This window comes from Crocuta crocuta, unplaced genomic scaffold (assembly GCF_008692635.1).
Source record: "Crocuta crocuta isolate KB4526 unplaced genomic scaffold, BGI_CrCroc_1.0 scaffold129, whole genome shotgun sequence".
Taxonomy (NCBI): Eukaryota; Metazoa; Chordata; class Mammalia; order Carnivora; family Hyaenidae; genus Crocuta; species Crocuta crocuta.
Genome location: NW_027551571.1, coordinates 12,167,611 through 12,186,082, shown reverse-complemented (window position 1 = coordinate 12,186,082; position 18,472 = coordinate 12,167,611). Strand labels below are relative to the sequence as shown.

The window sequence follows — 18,472 nt, the reverse complement described above, 5'->3', positions numbered from 1 at the left end:
TTTTGAACTTTGTCCCCAACAGAAATCGTAGCTGATTCTAAGTTAGAAACTCTTTCATTTAATTTTTGGTCAATAATACTCTGTTGGTTCCAAGCCTTGCTTGCATTTTCATGCCAGTTTTGAATAAAACGTGTTGTTTGTATTGTCTGGTGTAAGGCTATCCCAGCAGTAGTAGCAGTTGCTGTGACAGCTATGATACCCAAGATAGTGGCTGTCAGCAAGCCTACAAGTCTTTTTGTCCTCTGAAGCCAGTCTTTTAGGACTATTAAAATCATATGCATGTCTGGAGAACTTTCCCAGATTCGGGGATGTTTTACAAGTAGCCATATTCCCAGTCCTCTACAGGTTAAAAGAAGAATATTATCATCAGGAGTTAAATTTCCATCAGTAGAAGTAAACATCTGGCTTTGGGGGTAATATAATTCTCTTTTTGAATGTTCAAATGTTATTTTTCCTATTAAACACATAACGGTCACGAACACATGCTTTTAACCATTTTTGTTCTAAAATCAGAAAGTCTAGAGCATGTTGTCCATGGGGACTAGTATAAGAACCATTCCATATAATGGTAATGTGGCCAAGGGTAGCAGTTATTTTCCATAAATTCTTTTGTTTTTTATTGTATTCTACAAAAGGGGCAGGCATGGGTAATCCGCCTCCATGCCATTGGATAGGCCCGTCACTCCATATGGAGGTCTGGGGAAATATTAAATGCTTGAATGTATGTCATTCTAGAATCTGACGTAAGGAGCAAGTTCTCCCAGTACAGTTGGTGACTACCATCCCCTTAGGGGCCAGTCCCATACAATCCCATAGGAATCATTAATGAGAACACTGGGAAAAGGAGCTCTTACAGTCCTCCCAAAATGGGTAAATTCCCCTCATCAGACCATGTTTGTGCCATTTTGCATTTTGAAACGGGAAGTGCTGCCATGCTATAATCAGTATCCCTTTTCTCTTCTGATTGAAAACCTTCAGTTAATATAAGGCAAAATAAAGGTTAATTAGAGCTAATATTACTAGGAAAAACCACCTAGTAATTTTTGATCTTTGATCTGCTGGTATAAGACAACTGAAGTGATTGCCAATGCATATCGGTCTAGATTGATATCCCAATATTAAGTTGATAAATAAGTGTTCTTCTTGAGGTATTAAAGGTAATCAGGGAGCAAGCACTCCATGTACCCATTTTGAAGCATTAAGATAAATGGGAGGAACTGTATCATCCCTCCATTCAATTGGGCATAGTAAGGATGGATTAGGTATATAGGCCTGTGTGTAGGTATGTGATTAGTAAGTGAAGTTATCCATTTGAGCCTGACAACTAGGAAAATTTACTGCTACTGTGAGGAGGGTCATCATAGTGACAGCCATATTGTTGGGAGTAAAAGGGCATTGCTCATTCTCTAAAATCTCTTCTGCCTTCTTGGTGAGTTTCTTGATCTGTCCCCAAGTTGAAATTTTTGTTCGATCTGTCCCTGGAATCGTGATCCAGGTGCTCTTTATGGAAAGACCCTTGAAGCTGATGATCAGAGGGGCTGGTTCAAACCCGAACCTCTTTCTTCTGCTCATGTCGAACCTTAATAAAATGAGAAGGAACCCAAACGGGCATGACAGCCCTGTTAGGTAAGACACAGGCATAATCTTTTCCCCATGTTAATAGATTACCTGACAACCATTGGTTAGAAGTAATATTTTTCCACCAAATGGGCAGATATGTTTTATTTTGGTCTTTAAGGACAAAATGCCGCTCTATTGGTGCAGTGTCTTTATCATCACGATTCAAAAACTCTGGAGGGAACAAAGCTTGTGATAATATTTCTTAAGGAGGACTTTGTATTCCCTTTTTGTTTAAGAAAGTTGTAACTTAAGAATTTGATTTGCTCTTTCAACAATTCCTTGTCCTTGAGGATTATAAGGAATACATGTTAGATGCTTAATATTCCATAATTATAAAAAGGATTGTAATTTCATAGAGGTGTAAGCTGGAGCATTATCTGTTTTGATGGCTAATGGCATTCCCATTACTGCCATTGCAGCATGGAAATGTCAGTTGCCATTTTGCCTGTTTGAGCTGTGGCCCAAATGAATCTGGAATAGGTATCAATTGTAAATGATTCTCGTCTAAAGGAAGGGATATGAGTGACATCCATTTACCATAATTCATTGGGAGCTAACCGCCTTGGATTCACCCCAGCAGGCTGAGGAGGGTGTTGATAGCGGCATAGGATGGACATGATTGTAAAATTTTGTAGCTTGTTCTTTGGTGATAGGGAAACGATGTTGCAATCCTTTTTTATTGACATGAGTTAATGAATGGAAATCCAAAGCCTGTTGAAATGTAGAACAAATGAGTGAGTCAGCAATTGCATTGCCTTCAGATAACGGTCCTTGAAGGCCTGAATGACTACGAATATGGGTGGCATAGAAGGGAGAGGATCGAGAATGAATAAGCTGTTGCAGTTTTTGAAACAAGGTTTGTAAAGATTATCAGAGGTAGAAATGGTAGCAGTTTCAATATGATTTAAAATATAGACGGTGTATAATGAGTCAGAGTAAGTTAAAAACTAAAGAAATATCCTGAGAGTTATAACAGCCATTAATTTAGATTTTTGTGCTGATAATCCTTCAGTAGATATAATTTTTGATATAGGTCCATGAAAGCATGCCTTACCTTTATTGACACATCAGAAAAATAGGTAGGAGCATCAAGAAGAGGAATATTAGAGGTAATCTTCGGCAAGATCAATGTCGTTCGTTTAAGGAAAGAGATATTAGGTAAGGGAGGGTAATGTGAGGATGTAGACCCTGCAAAACCACTTAAAGCAATTTGCCAATTTATATTGTTTTGAAAAGCATTTTCTATTTGTATTTTATTTAAAGGTAAGACTATAGTTTCAGGATCAAAGCCTTAAATCTGTTCGGTTCTTTGTCTTCCAAAATGAGTTAAGTATCCCGTATGATCCAGATAGGTGGTCAAGGTTTTGACTGTATTATTTGGTAAAAATAGCCATTCTGCTATTAATTTTTCTTGTGTTAAGGGCCACTGCTCTACCCAGATAGGTTTGTCATCATTCCAGTTAAGTAGAATGGGCTCGCAAGCAGTGGCCGTCATCAAAAAAGCTGAGGAGTATCTTTTGGAGACGGTATGACTAATGAAGCTTCCCATTGACCTAATAAATCTCGATCCCATAAATTAATGGGCAAGTCAGTGATATATGGTTGCACATATCCTTTTTGGCCTTCAGGCCAAAGGAAGAATATTTAGGCTTTGATGCACATTGGTCACCTGACCTAGTCTAGTAATAGTGATAGAGGCCAGGCCATAAAGCCATTTTTTTAGGCCAGTGTTGATAACTAATGATGGAGACATCTGCCTCGGTGTCTATCAATCCAGAGAAGGTTTTTGCCTTGAATTTTAATATAACAAATGGGTTTGTCTTGGTATAGTTTTTTAATTATGTGCCAGCCTTCCCTGTGCTTCCAAACCTCCGGCATTTCTTTGTTTATTCAAATGTTTTCCTTTAAAGTAGGAGAGAAGTAGTAATTGTGCAGTATGATTTCCTTTTTTAAAATGATAAGGGACCGAGGTAGACATTAAGACTAATATCTCTCCTTTATAATCTGAATCAATAACCTTGGTATAAACTAGAACTCCTTTAGAATTAAGAATAGAACCTCCCTAAAAGAAGTCTGGTATCCCTTCTCACAGCAGCCCAAAAAGATTAGTAGAAATGTTTATGGGCTCTATAGCAGGTAACAACATGAAGTCCATAGGACTGGAAATACCTAAACCAGCACTTCTTTGGGTTGCATGTAGCAAATTTAAAATGGTGAGGCAGCTGGGAATGTTGGGAGTTGAGGAGAGGGAGCCCTCTTTCCTTTTGGGGCTGAGGGCTTGCCCTGAGGCAAGTTTCCCGATAGGGGAGATCCGTTTTTATGAAATTTAGAATGCCATTGATTGGCCCAATGATTTCCTTTGTGGCATCTAGGACATCTGCCAGGTGCATTATTTTTATAAGTTTTTGAAGGAAATTTTCCTTTTTGTTTACATTGATAAGACCTGATTGCCCACAATTAAAACATTGGCCTTTGAATTTTGTATTATTAAAAGCTGCCATGGCTTGTACCAACAAGTCTGCCTTGTAGGTTGCTATTCCAACCCCTTGACATAATTTGATGGCATCAGTTACGGTGCCTTTGTCTCTAAATGGCGTGATCACCTTTTTACAATCAGCATTGGCATTTTCGTATGTTAGTAGTTGTAAGATAGTATCTGCTGCCTCAACATTATTAATTTGCTGTTTAATAGTCTCCTGTAATCTAGCAATAAAATTGGTATAAGGCTCTTTGGAGCCTTGGCTTATTCTCTGAAAGGAAGCGTTGGCTGAGCTTTTGGATTCTATCTTTTTCCAGGTGCATAGACAGCATCATCTTAGTTGTTCAACCTCTTGGTCATTTATTTGTATTTGATCTTGTACTCTTGCCCAGGCACCAAACCCCGTAAGTTGATCTAAGGAAATGGGGATGTTGTTGGCCCTATTAAAGGTTGCAGCTCTTCCAGCATGGTCCGGCCACCACATTCTAAACTGTAAAAATTGACTAGGCGACAAGACAGTTCTTACCAACAAAAACCAATCAGTAGGTATAAGAGGATTGCCTTCCTCTGTGCCTTGAATAATGCCATGCCATGCGTGAACGGTAAATTAGCACCATAATTTTGTACTGCCTGTTTAAGTTCTTTTAATATTTTAAATGGAAAAGGCTTATGAATAGCCTCAAATATACTGTCAGGGTGAGTAGAATCCTGACCGGGAGCAATACGCTATCCAATAGTGACTGGAAATGTAAAATGAAGGCATCTAAATCCCCATTTCGTTGTGCCTCTAATAATCCCTTTTGTATGGGGGATAGGATGGACGCCCTATGTTTCTCATAAAAAGGCAGAGCTGACGGACGGCTTTGACACAGTAAAAAATGTTTCCATTTTGTCTGCCTGTAATGGCAGAGGGAGAGGAAATTCCTCATTTGAATTTCTTTTAGAGTAAGTTTATTTATTTTAATACTTTCTGGGACTGCCTCTTCTAGGCTGTCCTTTTCTATGTTGGTCTCAGATTCATCATCGCTATCAGACCTGGGGGTCTGCAAGGGCTCCGGAATGGAGTGAATAAGCGACCAAGTAGACCATATTGTAATTGGAATCTGTTTTCCTTTTGCATGCAATGTCTTAAGCTCATGCCCCACCTTTTCCCAGATCTGTAGATCTAAAGTCCCTAATGTAGGGAACCAGGAGCAGTGTTCTTTAATGACCTGTAAAAGCTCCAAAAGTTTGCCCTCACTGACTTTTGCTCCACCCACCTTCAGGAGCTGTCTTAATAAACATATGTAAGGGCGGCGCCTGGGTGGCTTAGTCGGTTAAGCGTCCGACTTTCGCTCAGGTCATGATCTCCCGGTTCGTGGGTTCGAGCCCCGCGTCGGGCCCTGTGCTGACTGCCAGCTCGGAGCCTGGAGCCTGTTTCAGTCTGTGACTCCCTCTCTCTCTGACCCTCCCCTGCTCACGCTGTCTCTCTCTCTCTCCTAGAAATAAATAAAACATTAAAAAAAAAAATTAAAAAAAAAAAAAACATATGTAAGGGTGATTCTGGCCTGTGCTCTCAATGTTACCCATACCCTGCGATAAGTACCCACAACTCACCAGCGGGAGAAAGGCACAGCTGTGCAAAAAGCCATGTTGGGGCTTCTTCTGTTCTCACTTTGGGCGCCACTTGCCACCTTCCATAATGGCGCTCGGGAGAAGAATGAGGCACAAACAAGTCAGCTGTAAGAGAAAGAGCGGTGGACGACACCTCAAAGAGACTGTCGCCTGGAACACTTTCTGGAAAGAGTTTGCTGATCCCTGATTTAAATAGTTCTCTTACTTGTCCCTTCTAATCCATTCCTTTTGTCAGTGCCCCACTTCGGTTTCTCATTCTTTTTTGCTTCAGAATATTAACTCCTTACTGACATTATTTCCTGTAGTTTCACCCTGCATGTGCTTCCAAAGTGATTTAACATACAGATGTGGTCACGTCCCCTCTCCCTGTTGTCTGGAGGGTTAAGTTGTAAGCTGATCATTAGTGAATTCAGGACTCTTCAACTATTTGGGCTCAGCTCCCACCACTACCCTCTCAGCGTCAAATTTTTTCATTTCCCAAAGTAGGACTAATGCCTTTCCACATGCTTTTCCATCTGCCTCTTAACACCTTTCCCCAACTTTTCTTCGGGTAGATTTTGATTAACTTTCAAGTCTCAACTCAAATGCTACTTCTGCTTTGAAGGCATTCTTGACTTTTTCTGGCAGACCCTTAGGTTCTTTCTGTGCTTCCAGTTTTAAATAGATACAGCCTCCTTAAGCTTTATTGCTTCCAAACTATGATCAATTTCCATGTCTATTCTTCTGCTAAATTGTGTTTATCTCCCATTAATTGTGTTACCTGAAGACCGTTGTTACCATATCTTTGTATCCCCAGAGGATAGCACATTTGTTGGATAATGAAATGTGGAATTAAAATTGTATTTTAGGAGGTGCCTGGGTGTCTTGGTTGAGCATCCAACTCTTGATTTTGACTCTGATCCTGGGATCAAGCCCAATATCAAGCGTGTAGCCTACTTTAGATTTCTCTCTCCCTTTGACTCTCTCCTTCTCTTGCAACCTCTCTCCCTAAAATAAATAAAAAATTATATTTTAGTATTTTATAAATAAATAAAATTAAAAATTATATTTTAGTATTTTATATAATTATTTGCTTACCTGATGTCTTGAGATTAGTCAGTGAAACTAAGTTTATTGTTGGATGTGAACTATATATAACTTAAACTTTTTTTCTGTTTATTGAAGAAAAGTAAAATACACTCCAACAATGTTATTTTCTTAAAGGTTAGACTTAATGAAGCAGAAAAAAAATACAAAGATATTCAAGATAAACTAGAAAAGATTAGTCAAGAGACAAATGCACGGACACCGGAATGTTTGGCACTGAAAACAGATGTTACTGCTAAGAAAAGGACCTATAATGAAGCTGAGGTGAGAAATTTTCCAACCTGGAATATTAAATACTATGTATCAAATACAAATACTGTTCATTTACTATTAACAGGAGGGGTTTTATAAATAAGTCAGATCTGTGTCCCTTACAGATCTTAAAAAGTGTAATGTGGCCATTTATGTACTTTGTTTTAAAAATATATTTCTGCATATATTTGGCGTCTGAAGATTTGGCAAAAGTGGGTTTGAAAAGGATATATGTATATTTTTTATTTTATCAAAGTGTGTCTTATCTTTTGTTAGGTTTTATATAACCGGTCTCTAAATGAGTATAGAGCATTAATGAAAGATGATGAGCAGCTTTGCAAAAGAATCGAAGAACTAAAGAAAAGGTAGGATGGTGACTTGGCATTGCACACGATTACGTCATTTTGTAATACAGTGACCTCAGTGACATGGAGTATTATATTTTCCATACTATTTCTAAAGGAGTTTTATTACATTGCTTTGTGGTTTTTTAAATGTTCAGTTTTTCATTTAACATTTTCCATTTTGGGTTATTTACTGTTAGTACTGATCAATCTTTGGAACCTGAACGATTGGAAAGGCAAAAAAAAATATCTTGGTTAAAAGAGAGAGTAAAGGCCTTGCAGGATCAGGAAAGTTCAATCAATCAAGAGATCGAACAGTTTCAGCAAGCCATAGAAAAGGACAAAGAAGAACGGGTCAGAATTAAGTAAGTTTCAACATTCTTAGGATGATTTTTTTTAATTATTTGAAAATCATGTGGTTTGGTGTTCGTATGTAGAGAGAAAACATGTTTTGTTATGGCTGTTGATCTTGAACTGAATAAGGTATCTTTTAAAATTGCTTTTCCTGGACTTTTCTAACACTTGCAGCACTGGACAGTTTCAGGGATTCCTAGTCCTCATCCCTGTGGCATCTTGGGAATGTGTGTGTGTGTGTGCGCGCGCGCGTGTGCATGTGCGTGTGCATGCACACTAAGTTTTGAGGACTTGTGACGATTTTTCTCCGGTAACACAGTCATTTTCAAATAAATCTGCCTTTAGTCTTTAGGATAGCTGGGTCACTCACTGTTATGCAGGTGTTAGGGGGAAAGGCTGGATATTTCTGTATCATTGTATCACAGTTTTCTTCTGTTTGTATTTTTGTGTTCTTTTTTTGTTGTTTTTTTTTTTTGCTTAGGCGAGAAGAATTAGATGTGAAACATACACTGAGCTATAATCAGAGACAACTGAAAGAACTGAAAGATAGTAAAACTGATCGACTGAAGAGATTTGGGCCTCATGTTCCAGCTCTTCTTGAAGCAATAGATGATGCTTACAGGCGCGGCCGTTTTACCTTCAAACCCGTGGGCCCTTTAGGTATTTGTCACCATTCAGTCAGGATATAAGGATCATTAGAAATAAAGTTTTATTTTCAGGAAAGGGTCTATTGAATCTAGTTTTAAAAATGTTATCAAAGAGCTATGTAGTTGTATGTGGATTTTAATTTTATGTATTTTAAGAAATAATAAGAATCACTAAACTTTATAATTTTCCTTTTAGATCTTTAAAGCATAAAATAGCCAAAAGCAAGAGAACTTAGGAAAAAACTATAGAGTTGAATAATGTGATTCTGATTTTTTTTTCCCTGAATGAATGAATACATGATTTAACTAATGTTGATATAATTGATTAGTTGGAAAATCCAGTGACATCAAGATACAGTCAGAAGGACTCTCACCACCTGAGTTTTGTGTAACTTTTATAAAATGACTTCTCTTTTCTTAGTTTCTATTTAGGATTGTTTCTACATTCTTTTTCAACTGAAAGCCTGGGTTTATTTAATTATTCCCATATATACAGAAGATTCTAAATATATACGTATCTTTTGAGTTCTCCTGAGAAGTTCTCTCTAATTCTGTAACATCGTTAGGGGAAAATGATGTTGTAAAGATAAATATATTTTGTTCCTAATATATTTGCTGTGTAAGTGTGGCATTACACACTATATTATGGTAATGCCTCATCATGTAAATGATATATACCTCTGCACCAGGATCCATGTAAATGATGCGTACCTCTGCACCAGGATTTGTTTCAGTGGATGAGGCATGTTCATCAGTTTTACAGAAAATAATAAAGGATCTATAAACCTTTTGGTTTGATACTCAAAATGCCATTCAGAGGCTGGAATAGTATCCATTTACATAGAAAAGCCTCTGCTGATGTACATTGGACTGAATGGGACAGGTTTTTTCATAGGATTTGGTGGTCTCCCTGGTCTATCCAGCAGGTATGTGGGGAATTCCCATTAAGTTAACAGAAGGTCTGTAATGTCATCTAAGCTTCTTTATATGAAAATATTTTGAAGTCACTTATAAACTGCTATAAAAAGATAGGTTAATATTTCAAAATAAGGATTTATGGGCCTTTTAATAATTTTCTCACTTTTAGGAGCTTGCATTCATCTTCGGGACCCTGAACTTGCATTGGCTATTGAATCTTGCTTGAAGGGACTTCTGCAAGCCTATTGTTGCCATAACCATGCTGATGAAAGAGTCCTTCAGGCACTGATGGAAAAGTTTTATTCACGAGGGACCTCACGGCCACAGATTATAGTTTCTGAGTTTCGGAATGAGATGTACGATGTAAGACACAGGTAAGGCATCACTAGTTAAGTGCTATTTTTGGAAATGCATAATTATGTCCAAGATCAGAAAGAATTTAAAAAATTTTATGTTAACCAAATCTATAGTGCTGACTTAAGAAATTTCATCAAGCCGCTTTAATTTCAGCCTAGGCACTGGAGACACATAGATAGATAAGACCCGTTCCCTGCCCTTGAGCTCCTCACACGAGGTCTGTTGTGGGACCCAGAACAGGGAAAGGGATGTACCGTGGCTTAGAAACTATGCTTAGGGAAATGATACAGACCTAGGCAAATTAAGGGGTGTGGGGGGGGGTGTGCTAACAAAGAGCTGTGGCACTCACTACTCACGGTTCAACTCTCGAGGTGCTTTGCAGATTCCATAAAGAACCCTGGTTGTTTTCTTTGATAACCGTAACAAACCTCAGGGGCCTAGTACCCAAACTGGCCTCTTTGCTAACGGCTGACTAACTACTCAGTTTACTTTTAAATATAATACATATTTTCTAATTTAATCTTCAGCTTTGATAAAATTGGATTACAAAATGCAGATGTAGTTCAGAGGAGAAAGTAATTACATGTTACATGTTAGAAGGTAGGTTAGGGAAGAAATTCAAGAAAAGAGTACAAAGATCAGTCTCCTGAACTGATAAGTTTGTCAAGTAACAGACAAGGGCTAATTACTTTATAGGGAAATAGAATTCTATGTGCAAATCATACAGTGGTACAGCATCATAAATTATTTGCAAAAAAAAAAAAATAGCATGTGCATTATGGATAGAAAGGGACAGTTTAAAAGTATTATTTGGGACAAAATCAATAAAACCTGTTACTTGAATGTAAGAAAGAAAAGAATTGAGGATGCCTGCTAGGTCTCTAGGTGGAGTGAGTACCTAGCAGACATGTGGTTTACGAGAAGTATAAGGAAAAAGTGGATTTGTCAAAAGAATATAAGTCCTGTGGTGGAACTGTCCACTTTGAGCTTTTAAGCTAGATATAAGGATTTGGGAATTAGGTAGTGTTTTCTCAGTCTGTAGGAAAATCTGACTCTGCGTTAGTTTCTAGCTTTAATTCCTGATTTCTAAGACCTGATAAAAGTGAAATTTCCGGTGTGCTACCAGACAACATTGCTCATGGTAAAAAATGACCCCTGACAGGTTAGTTGCATCTGAAATGGGAGAACTGTGAACACCTGATGCAATGCCAGTGTGGTGACTCTTGTAGTTGGGCATTTCCCTCCAGGGACCTTGGAAACCGCCCCTGGGAGATTGTTGTGAGGGATTGACTTTCGTGAGGAGTAGCTCTTGCGCCGGCACTGTCCTCTGGGGACCAGGAACGGGCGTTCTGAACTGCTGGGATGGCTCGTGAGCTGCTGTGAGGACTGCCATGAGTAGGAGTGCTCCCTACTGGTGCTCCCGGATGGCATGCTGAGGTTCCCAGGGGCTGTGGTTCCAGTGTCCTAGCAGCGCATCACATTCTGGGAGGCGGTGCATGGTGAGCTACGTTTGTGCAGCCTGAGGTCACTTGGGAGTAGGTGAATCCATGTGCTGAGAATGTGGGCCTCACGAGTTGGGTGGGTTTGGGAGAGTGAGCGAGCACGCTGAACCAAAGTCCACTGAGGATTCAGACACCTATGGTAGCTGCAGGACTTTGGACTTTTTAATAGGTTTGAGTAGAGAGAATGTGCTGTTGGGTTAATAGTGCATTAGAAGTTTTTAGAGCGGGTGGGTGTTGCAGAAGAGGGAAGCGGTTGAGAAAGCGCTGCTGGGAAAGTAGTTCATGATTGGCCGTGGGGCTTTGGCTGGAGAGGGAAGCAGGTGAGGCCACGTGAAGTTAGAGAGCAGGTTTGAGAGGCATGGTCAGCCAGGAAGGCTGTAGCTCGTGGTAACAGTGGGAAGTTAGAGTAATGGAGTGGCTCCAGAGTGTGACAGACCCCGTGTTTGCCTTTCAGAGTAGTTTGGTATTATGTTGAAGTTCAAGTTGGTGGAGTACTAGGGGAAGTTGGATGTTACTTTTAGGTGTTGACAGAGTATTAACAGGTTGGGTACATGTAATATTCTCTCAACCTTAGCTGTCTTACCGACATTTTGGAGGATGATTTTCTTGTGAAGAACTTTATCAGTATATACTGCGGTTCAAACACTAAATTTTAAAATTGGCATGTTATTTTAATGTAGAAAAGAACAGTGAAACACCATTGGAATGTTAGAATGAATAAGGTGTATTAAGCTCACATTAGAAAACCTCAAGAGAGGTTCCCTGAATAGTTTCCCAGGAATTACTGGGAGTAGTTTCCTTTCTTTTGAAGATGGACTTGTTCCTTCTTTTCGGAGGAAATAGACGCTACAGAACTGCTCAGCATGCTAACCACCCACAACCTTCTCTGTGTCTGTAGGTCTTCTCCCGCTCAATAGAAGAGATGCTCTTTCTCTCTAACGCTGTTTATTCTCCTTAGGCTCTGAACTGCATGCTAAACTCTGATATGTGAACCATTTCTTTTAATTATTTCAGCTCTCTTCCTGAACCTTAAATGTTCCTACTCCATTGACTTCTCTCCCCTTTAAACATTCTAGGTTAGCAGTTTGCCCCCCCTATCTTAAGAGCAAACTCATTGGGGCACCTGGGGGCTCCTTCGGTTGAGCATCTGACTCTTGATCTTGGCTCAGGTCATGATCTCAGAGCTCACAGGGTCAAGCCCCATGTAGGGCTCTGCACTGACAGTACTGGCTCTCTCTCCGCCCCTGCCTCCTACTCGCATGCTCTCAAAATAAATAATTTTTTTTTTTACACAAATAGTTTATTGTCAAGTTGGTTTCCATATAACACCCAGGGCTCATCCCTACATGTGTCCCTCTCCGTGCCCATCCTCCCCTCCCCCCCACATCCATCAGTCCTCAGTTTTTGTCAGCATCAAAATAAATAACTTTAAAGACAAAAAAAAACCTTCTTTAAAGAGAGAGTAATATTGTCAATCTCATATAGTTATGAGGATTTAAGTGAGCTAATATTTATGATATTCTTAGAATGCCTAGCATATAATATAAATGTTTGCTATTTAAATAAAACTATTACAGACGTTCTCAAATGTTACTGGATATTTTCCGTTGTTACGTATAGTCACACATTAAAAAGACATATATATAAGGGGCGCCTAGGTAGTTCAGTCCATTGTGTCCAACTCTTGATTATAGCTCGAGCTGTGACCCCGGGGTCCTGGGATGGAGCCCCGTGTCTTAGGGCTCTGTGCTGGGCATGGAGCCTGCTTAGGTTTCTCTCTCTGCCTCTTCCTCTGCCCTTCCCCCATGCACATACTCATGCATTCGCTCTCTCTCAAAAAAATATATCTGTATAAAAGTAAAGTCTGATAAGTTGATAGTTACATATTTTTGTCTTCTAGAGCTGCTTATCATCCAGACTTTCCAACAGTCCTGACCGCATTAGAAATAGATAATGCAGTTGTTGCAAACAGCCTGATTGACATGAGAGGCATAGAGACGGTGCTTCTGATCAAAGTAAGATATAAGATGCTTGCTGAATTTTGTGTTGTTTTTAAATTTCCAGAACTGACATTGGTTATATAAATTTCTATTCTCCTTCTACATTGCGGAGTTATTAAGATGTTGTACCATCGTAATTTTACCTCATAGGAAACTATAGAATAATACAGAACTGGTTGGTTTGTGCGTTTTCTACCCAAGGGAGCTCTTTTGGCTATTCCTCAGTAAATCATTTCACAAGTACATATTATTTTGGTAAATGATGCTATAATTTTGTTTTTACTTCTTTCTTTCTTGATTGGTTGCCAGATCTGTTTTTTACTTAACCTTACAGATAAGTATGTTATTATTCTATTCTTTAAACTGATAGTCTGCTTGATATTTTGTGAGTTCTTCTTCTTAAAACTTTGAAAGTATCATAAAATAAGTCCGTATTTTTCATTTATGCATGTATTTTTATGCACTTCTTGATTAAATCTCCATACTGTGTTTCATTTATTGGCACCAATTTGCTGAGAAGGAACAAGGAAATTCAAAACAGAGATCTAACCAAAACAAACATAGTAGAATTTGTTTTTCTCATTAATGGAAATGGGAAAAAAAAAAAAAAGGATATGGAAAAGTAATGGTATCAGTAATTTAAAGGTATATACAGTATATTTGTTGCAAGGTAATACTGTAATTGTTTGTAGGCTTAGCTCATTCATATTTTAGAAGGATATTTGAGGGGTGCCAGGGTGGCTCAGTTGGTTAAGCATCCAATTCTTGGTTTCCGCTCAAGTCATGATCTTGTGGATTCATGAGTTCAAGCCCCATATGGGGCTCTGGGCTGGCAGTGAGGAGCCTGCTTAGGATTCTCTCTCTCCCTCTCTTTCTCTGCCCCTCCCCCACCCAAGCTGTTACTGTCTCTCTCAAAATAAATAAATAAACTTAAAAAAAAAAGGGATACTTGAAAGAAAATAACGAAGTCCTCTTAGACAAGAGGTTGGCTAGACCTCTATTAAGCCTAATTCCTATTTTACTTCTCTCTAGGGCTTAAATGTTTCCAGGCTTTTCCTATGTAATTCAGTATGCTGATCTTTCATTGTAATTTGCTGTTCACTCACATCTTTCCAGGCTGTAAAAGTCATTTAGAAAAGAATAAGATTTGTATGAACTGATCTAAAATCAATATTTCCACATGAAAATGTACTTAAAATAATTTTTAATTTTAAATGGATTAGAACTTAAATCAGTTTGTCATAAAGCATTGTTTACTGTGGTGATTTTTTTTAATGTTTATTTATTTTTGAGAGATAAGAGAGAGCAGGCATGTTTGAGCAGAGGAGGGGCAGAGAGAGAGGTAGACAGGGAATCTGAGGCAGGCTCTACCATGTCAGCACAAAGCCTCACATGGGGCTCGAACTCACGAATCCTGAGATCGTGACCTGAGCTGAAGTCAGATGCTCAACCCAGGCGCCCCAACTATGGTGTTCTATAAACTTAATAGTTTTAATTCTTTGAATCTTGAGAGTTGTTTTTGAAATTCTTTTTTTTTATTTTCTGGAATGATTTTACTTATGCTTAAATAAAAATATTTGAATCTTATAATAAGGATAGGTAGCATTTTGAAATTGTGCATCAGAAAGGCTATAGCATAACTTCAAAAATGTATTTTTCCCTCTATTTTTTTTAGAATAATTCTGTAGCCCGTGCAGTAATGCAGTCTCAGAAGCCACCCAAGAATTGTAGAGAAGCATTTACAGCTGATGGTGATCAGGTCTTTGCAGGACGTTACTATTCATCTGAAAATACAAGACCTAAATTCCTAAGTAAAGACGTGGATTCTGAGATAAGGTTAGTGTCAGTGCGAGCTTTACTGTGGTTTTCCGACTGCTCCCTGTGGGGTGTGCTTCCTTTCGTATTATTCTCGCAGCAGTTATTTCAGGGAAGGATTGTGAATAATTTTTTCGGGCTTTGAAGATCATTTAGCTGGATGTAGAATTGTAGGTTGATGGTTGTTTCCCATCAGCACTTTGACAACAGTATTCTGGGGGAAGAACACAAATTAAAATAGCTGTAATAGGTATTAGAACATTTAGTAAAACTTCTTAGTTAGCAACAGAAAAGTTGAATGACCAGCAACTGGGTATCATGACCCTAAGCACACATTTTATATTGACACTGAGTCTTTCTGATGAGAGAGAGGTGTGAATGTGTGATGTATGAAAGTGACCTATAAAGTGGTAAGTTTTTGTCCATTGTGCTGTGACATTTCAATCAAGCCTTCCTGAATCTTCACTGGGTAAGGCTGAATTGTATGGTATTCAACAGACACGAGTGTAAATATGTAAAAATACCATAGTGATGTTATTCTGTATGGCTCACACTTCCCTTTCAACAAAAATTGCCTCATGTATTTATGTCCCAAGTGTTTAAAAAAAAAAAAAAAAAAAGCAGTATGACTTTTTTGGAAAAGATTGGAAGTATACCGCAGCAGGAAATTGAGATCTCTGATTCCAACGGTTTATTTTTTTGCTTTTGTTGATTCCAACATTTTAGTAATAAAGGTTTCATTTGGCTTCATTTTTTTTTAGCTAACAGTATTTGTGTTCATGTGTAGTGGACACATCCTTTGTTTTAAAAGTCAGCTGAACTGGTTTTTAAAAAATCGTTTCCCACATTGATAAACTTTATTGATTGTAAATATACCAAGTTCTGGATATTATGTTTATTTAAGTAAGTCAGAGAAAGACAAATACTGTTTGACTTCATTTATATGTGAACTATAAGAAAACAAACAAGGGAACAAAACAAACTGCTGCACAGACTTGGAGAACAATCTGGTGGTTGAAGAAGTCTCTGCAGAGGGAAGAGGGGTGGGTGGAATAGAGGAAGGAGATTAAAAGGTACAGACATGTAGTGGGAAAGTAAGTCATAGAGATGTAATGTGTAGTGTATTAACATTTTCACAACTCGGTAACAGATGGCTGCTGGGTTTATTGGGGAGGTCGCTTTATAATGTGTGTAAATGTTGAATCACTTTGTGGTACGCCTGAAACTTCCGTCATGTTGTGTGGAAGCTACAGCTCAATTTAAAAAGACAGAGAACAGTTCATCGCTTTAAAAAGAAAGGACAGAAAGAGAATATAGCAATTCTAATGATATTTAGATGACTTTTGTGTCCTCTGTTTTGACCTGAACCAGTATATTTTGAAGTTTAAAAAAATTCATTAGTGCCTTTTAAAGATAGGAAAGTATAAATTGGGAAACAAAAGTAGCTCATAATCCTGTTTCTGCATAGTCCTTATTGACATTTTAAATAATGATTAGAAGGGGGGCACCTGCGGGGCCCAGTCGTTTGAGCGTCTGACTCTTGATTTCAACTCAGGTCATGATCCCTGGGTCATGGGATCCAGCCCAGTGCTCAGCAGGGTCTACTTAGAATTCTCTTTTCTCTCTCTCTTTCCCTCTCCCCACTCATGTGTGTGCTCACTCTCAAATATATAAAGATAGATAGATAGATAGTAGATAGATAGACAGACAGATAGATAGACAGACAGAAAGAGGGAATACATGTATATGGTGAGAAAGTCCAAATAGTGCAGGAAAGTACACAAAGTAAGACCATTCTTATGTCTCTTTTAAAAGTAAGGTAACAGTTTAGCAGTTTCTTATACATGTTTTCTTATGTGTTTCCAAAACAGTTTGAATCCTTGTACAGTGACTTAAATTAGACAAAATTCACATACTATAAAACTCACTCTATTTTAAAGCATACAATTGAGAGATTTTTATTATATTCATAAGGTTGTGCAGCCATCACTGTTAGCTAATTCCTGAACATTTTCATCACACCAAAAGAAAAACCCGTATCCATGAGCTGTTATTCCCCCAATCCCAAACCTCTGGCAACCACTGTCCACTTGGGGTTTGTCTTTATGGATTAGTTTGTTCTGGATGTTTCATATAAATGGAAACATGCACTATGCAACTTCTTGTGTCTGGCTTCTTCCACTTAAGTGCAAGTTGTGTGTAAGTATGCATAGGGTTTCTGTATCTTGCTTTTTTTCTACTCAGTGTTAAATCTTGGCAGTCTTTCCGCATCAGCACCTTTAGAACTACCTCTTGATAGTTCCGCAGGAGTTAACCAGTTCCCCGTTGATGGACATGGGAGTTGTTTGCCATTTTCTCTTGTAACAGTGTTGCAGTGAGAACTCACATATGCGGATCTTGGCATACTTTTGAAAGTGTGTAGCTTAAATTCTTCATAGTGGAAATGCCAAGTAAAAGGATCTGTGAATTTTTGAATTATTTAATAGCTGTTGCCAAATGACTGTAACTGATCCATTACTACACAAGTAATGCTTTGATTTTAAGTATTTAATAATATTAAGTAATATTAATATTTTTAATACATATAATATTAAATTAGCTTTAATATTAGATTTATATTTATATGTAAATATAAATAATATACTTATTAAAATAGATAATTTAGTATTTTCATTTTATTTTTATACAAGTTGACCGTTTAATAGTGATTGCTAGATGACTCCAGAAAGATTGCCTAATTTCCCTTCATATTACGAACATATAAAGAGTGCTCTATTACCCTTGTCAGCTTATTACCAACAGATTCCTGTTGATGAAAAATGGTTCTGGAATGTAACTGAAGAGATTATAATTTATTTCACAATTTCATAATGAACAGAGTGGCTTCTTAACAGGGAAAGGGTTTTAAGTATAGGCACTGACTTGGTTCGGTTATCCCGTGTGCTTTCCCACAATGAAAGTACAAAGTAAGGTGCAAAAGAAACGTGTAAACATACAAGGTCATTAAAAAAAATGTACATGTAGGTTTTTCAATTTTCAAAGTACTTTAATAACAGTTTAAATATAATTTTCCAAAATGTATTTTTCAAATTTATTCTTTTCCTTTGTTTTCAAAACAGATACTACGTGATTACTTACCGTGCCAGACCCTGGTCAAGGCACAAGACACGGCACGAAATAAAGTACAAAAATTCCCCATCCTGGAGCTTAATATTAGGAAGGGGGAGATAGACTAGATGAATACTACCTAGGTCAAGTGCTGTGGAGACAAGCACAGTGGAGTGAGGGCTGGAGACTGAGGAGTGTACTACTTCAGTGGCTTCCGGGAGTGTGTGCATCCCACACAAACCACATGCACATGCTTACACATTTCATTAAGTAACACAGGTTCTTGCTTTGTGGAAAGATTAATTAAAACTAAGGAGGAACACTATATGAAAGTGTGTAACAGAACTCACCCTACCCAGCAAAGGAAGTTGTGTAA

At 38.1% G+C, this 18,472-nt stretch overlaps 1 protein-coding gene across 2 annotated transcripts in view; it reads left to right on the top strand.

The window, feature by feature from the left end:
* SMC6 (structural maintenance of chromosomes 6) overlaps positions 1-18,472 on the top strand; it is a 78,507-nt gene that overhangs the window by 31,736 nt on the left and 28,299 nt on the right. For both annotated transcript variants that reach the window (XM_077750934.1, XM_077750932.1), the window contains exons 11-17: positions 6,917-7,063; positions 7,328-7,416; positions 7,596-7,760; positions 8,231-8,409; positions 9,484-9,688; positions 13,074-13,188; positions 14,849-15,009. In XM_077750934.1, the coding sequence (XP_077607060.1) occupies positions 6,917-7,063; positions 7,328-7,416; positions 7,596-7,760; positions 8,231-8,409; positions 9,484-9,688; positions 13,074-13,188; positions 14,849-15,009 (1,061 nt within the window). The remainder of the gene's footprint in view (positions 1-6,916; positions 7,064-7,327; positions 7,417-7,595; positions 7,761-8,230; positions 8,410-9,483; positions 9,689-13,073; positions 13,189-14,848; positions 15,010-18,472) is intronic.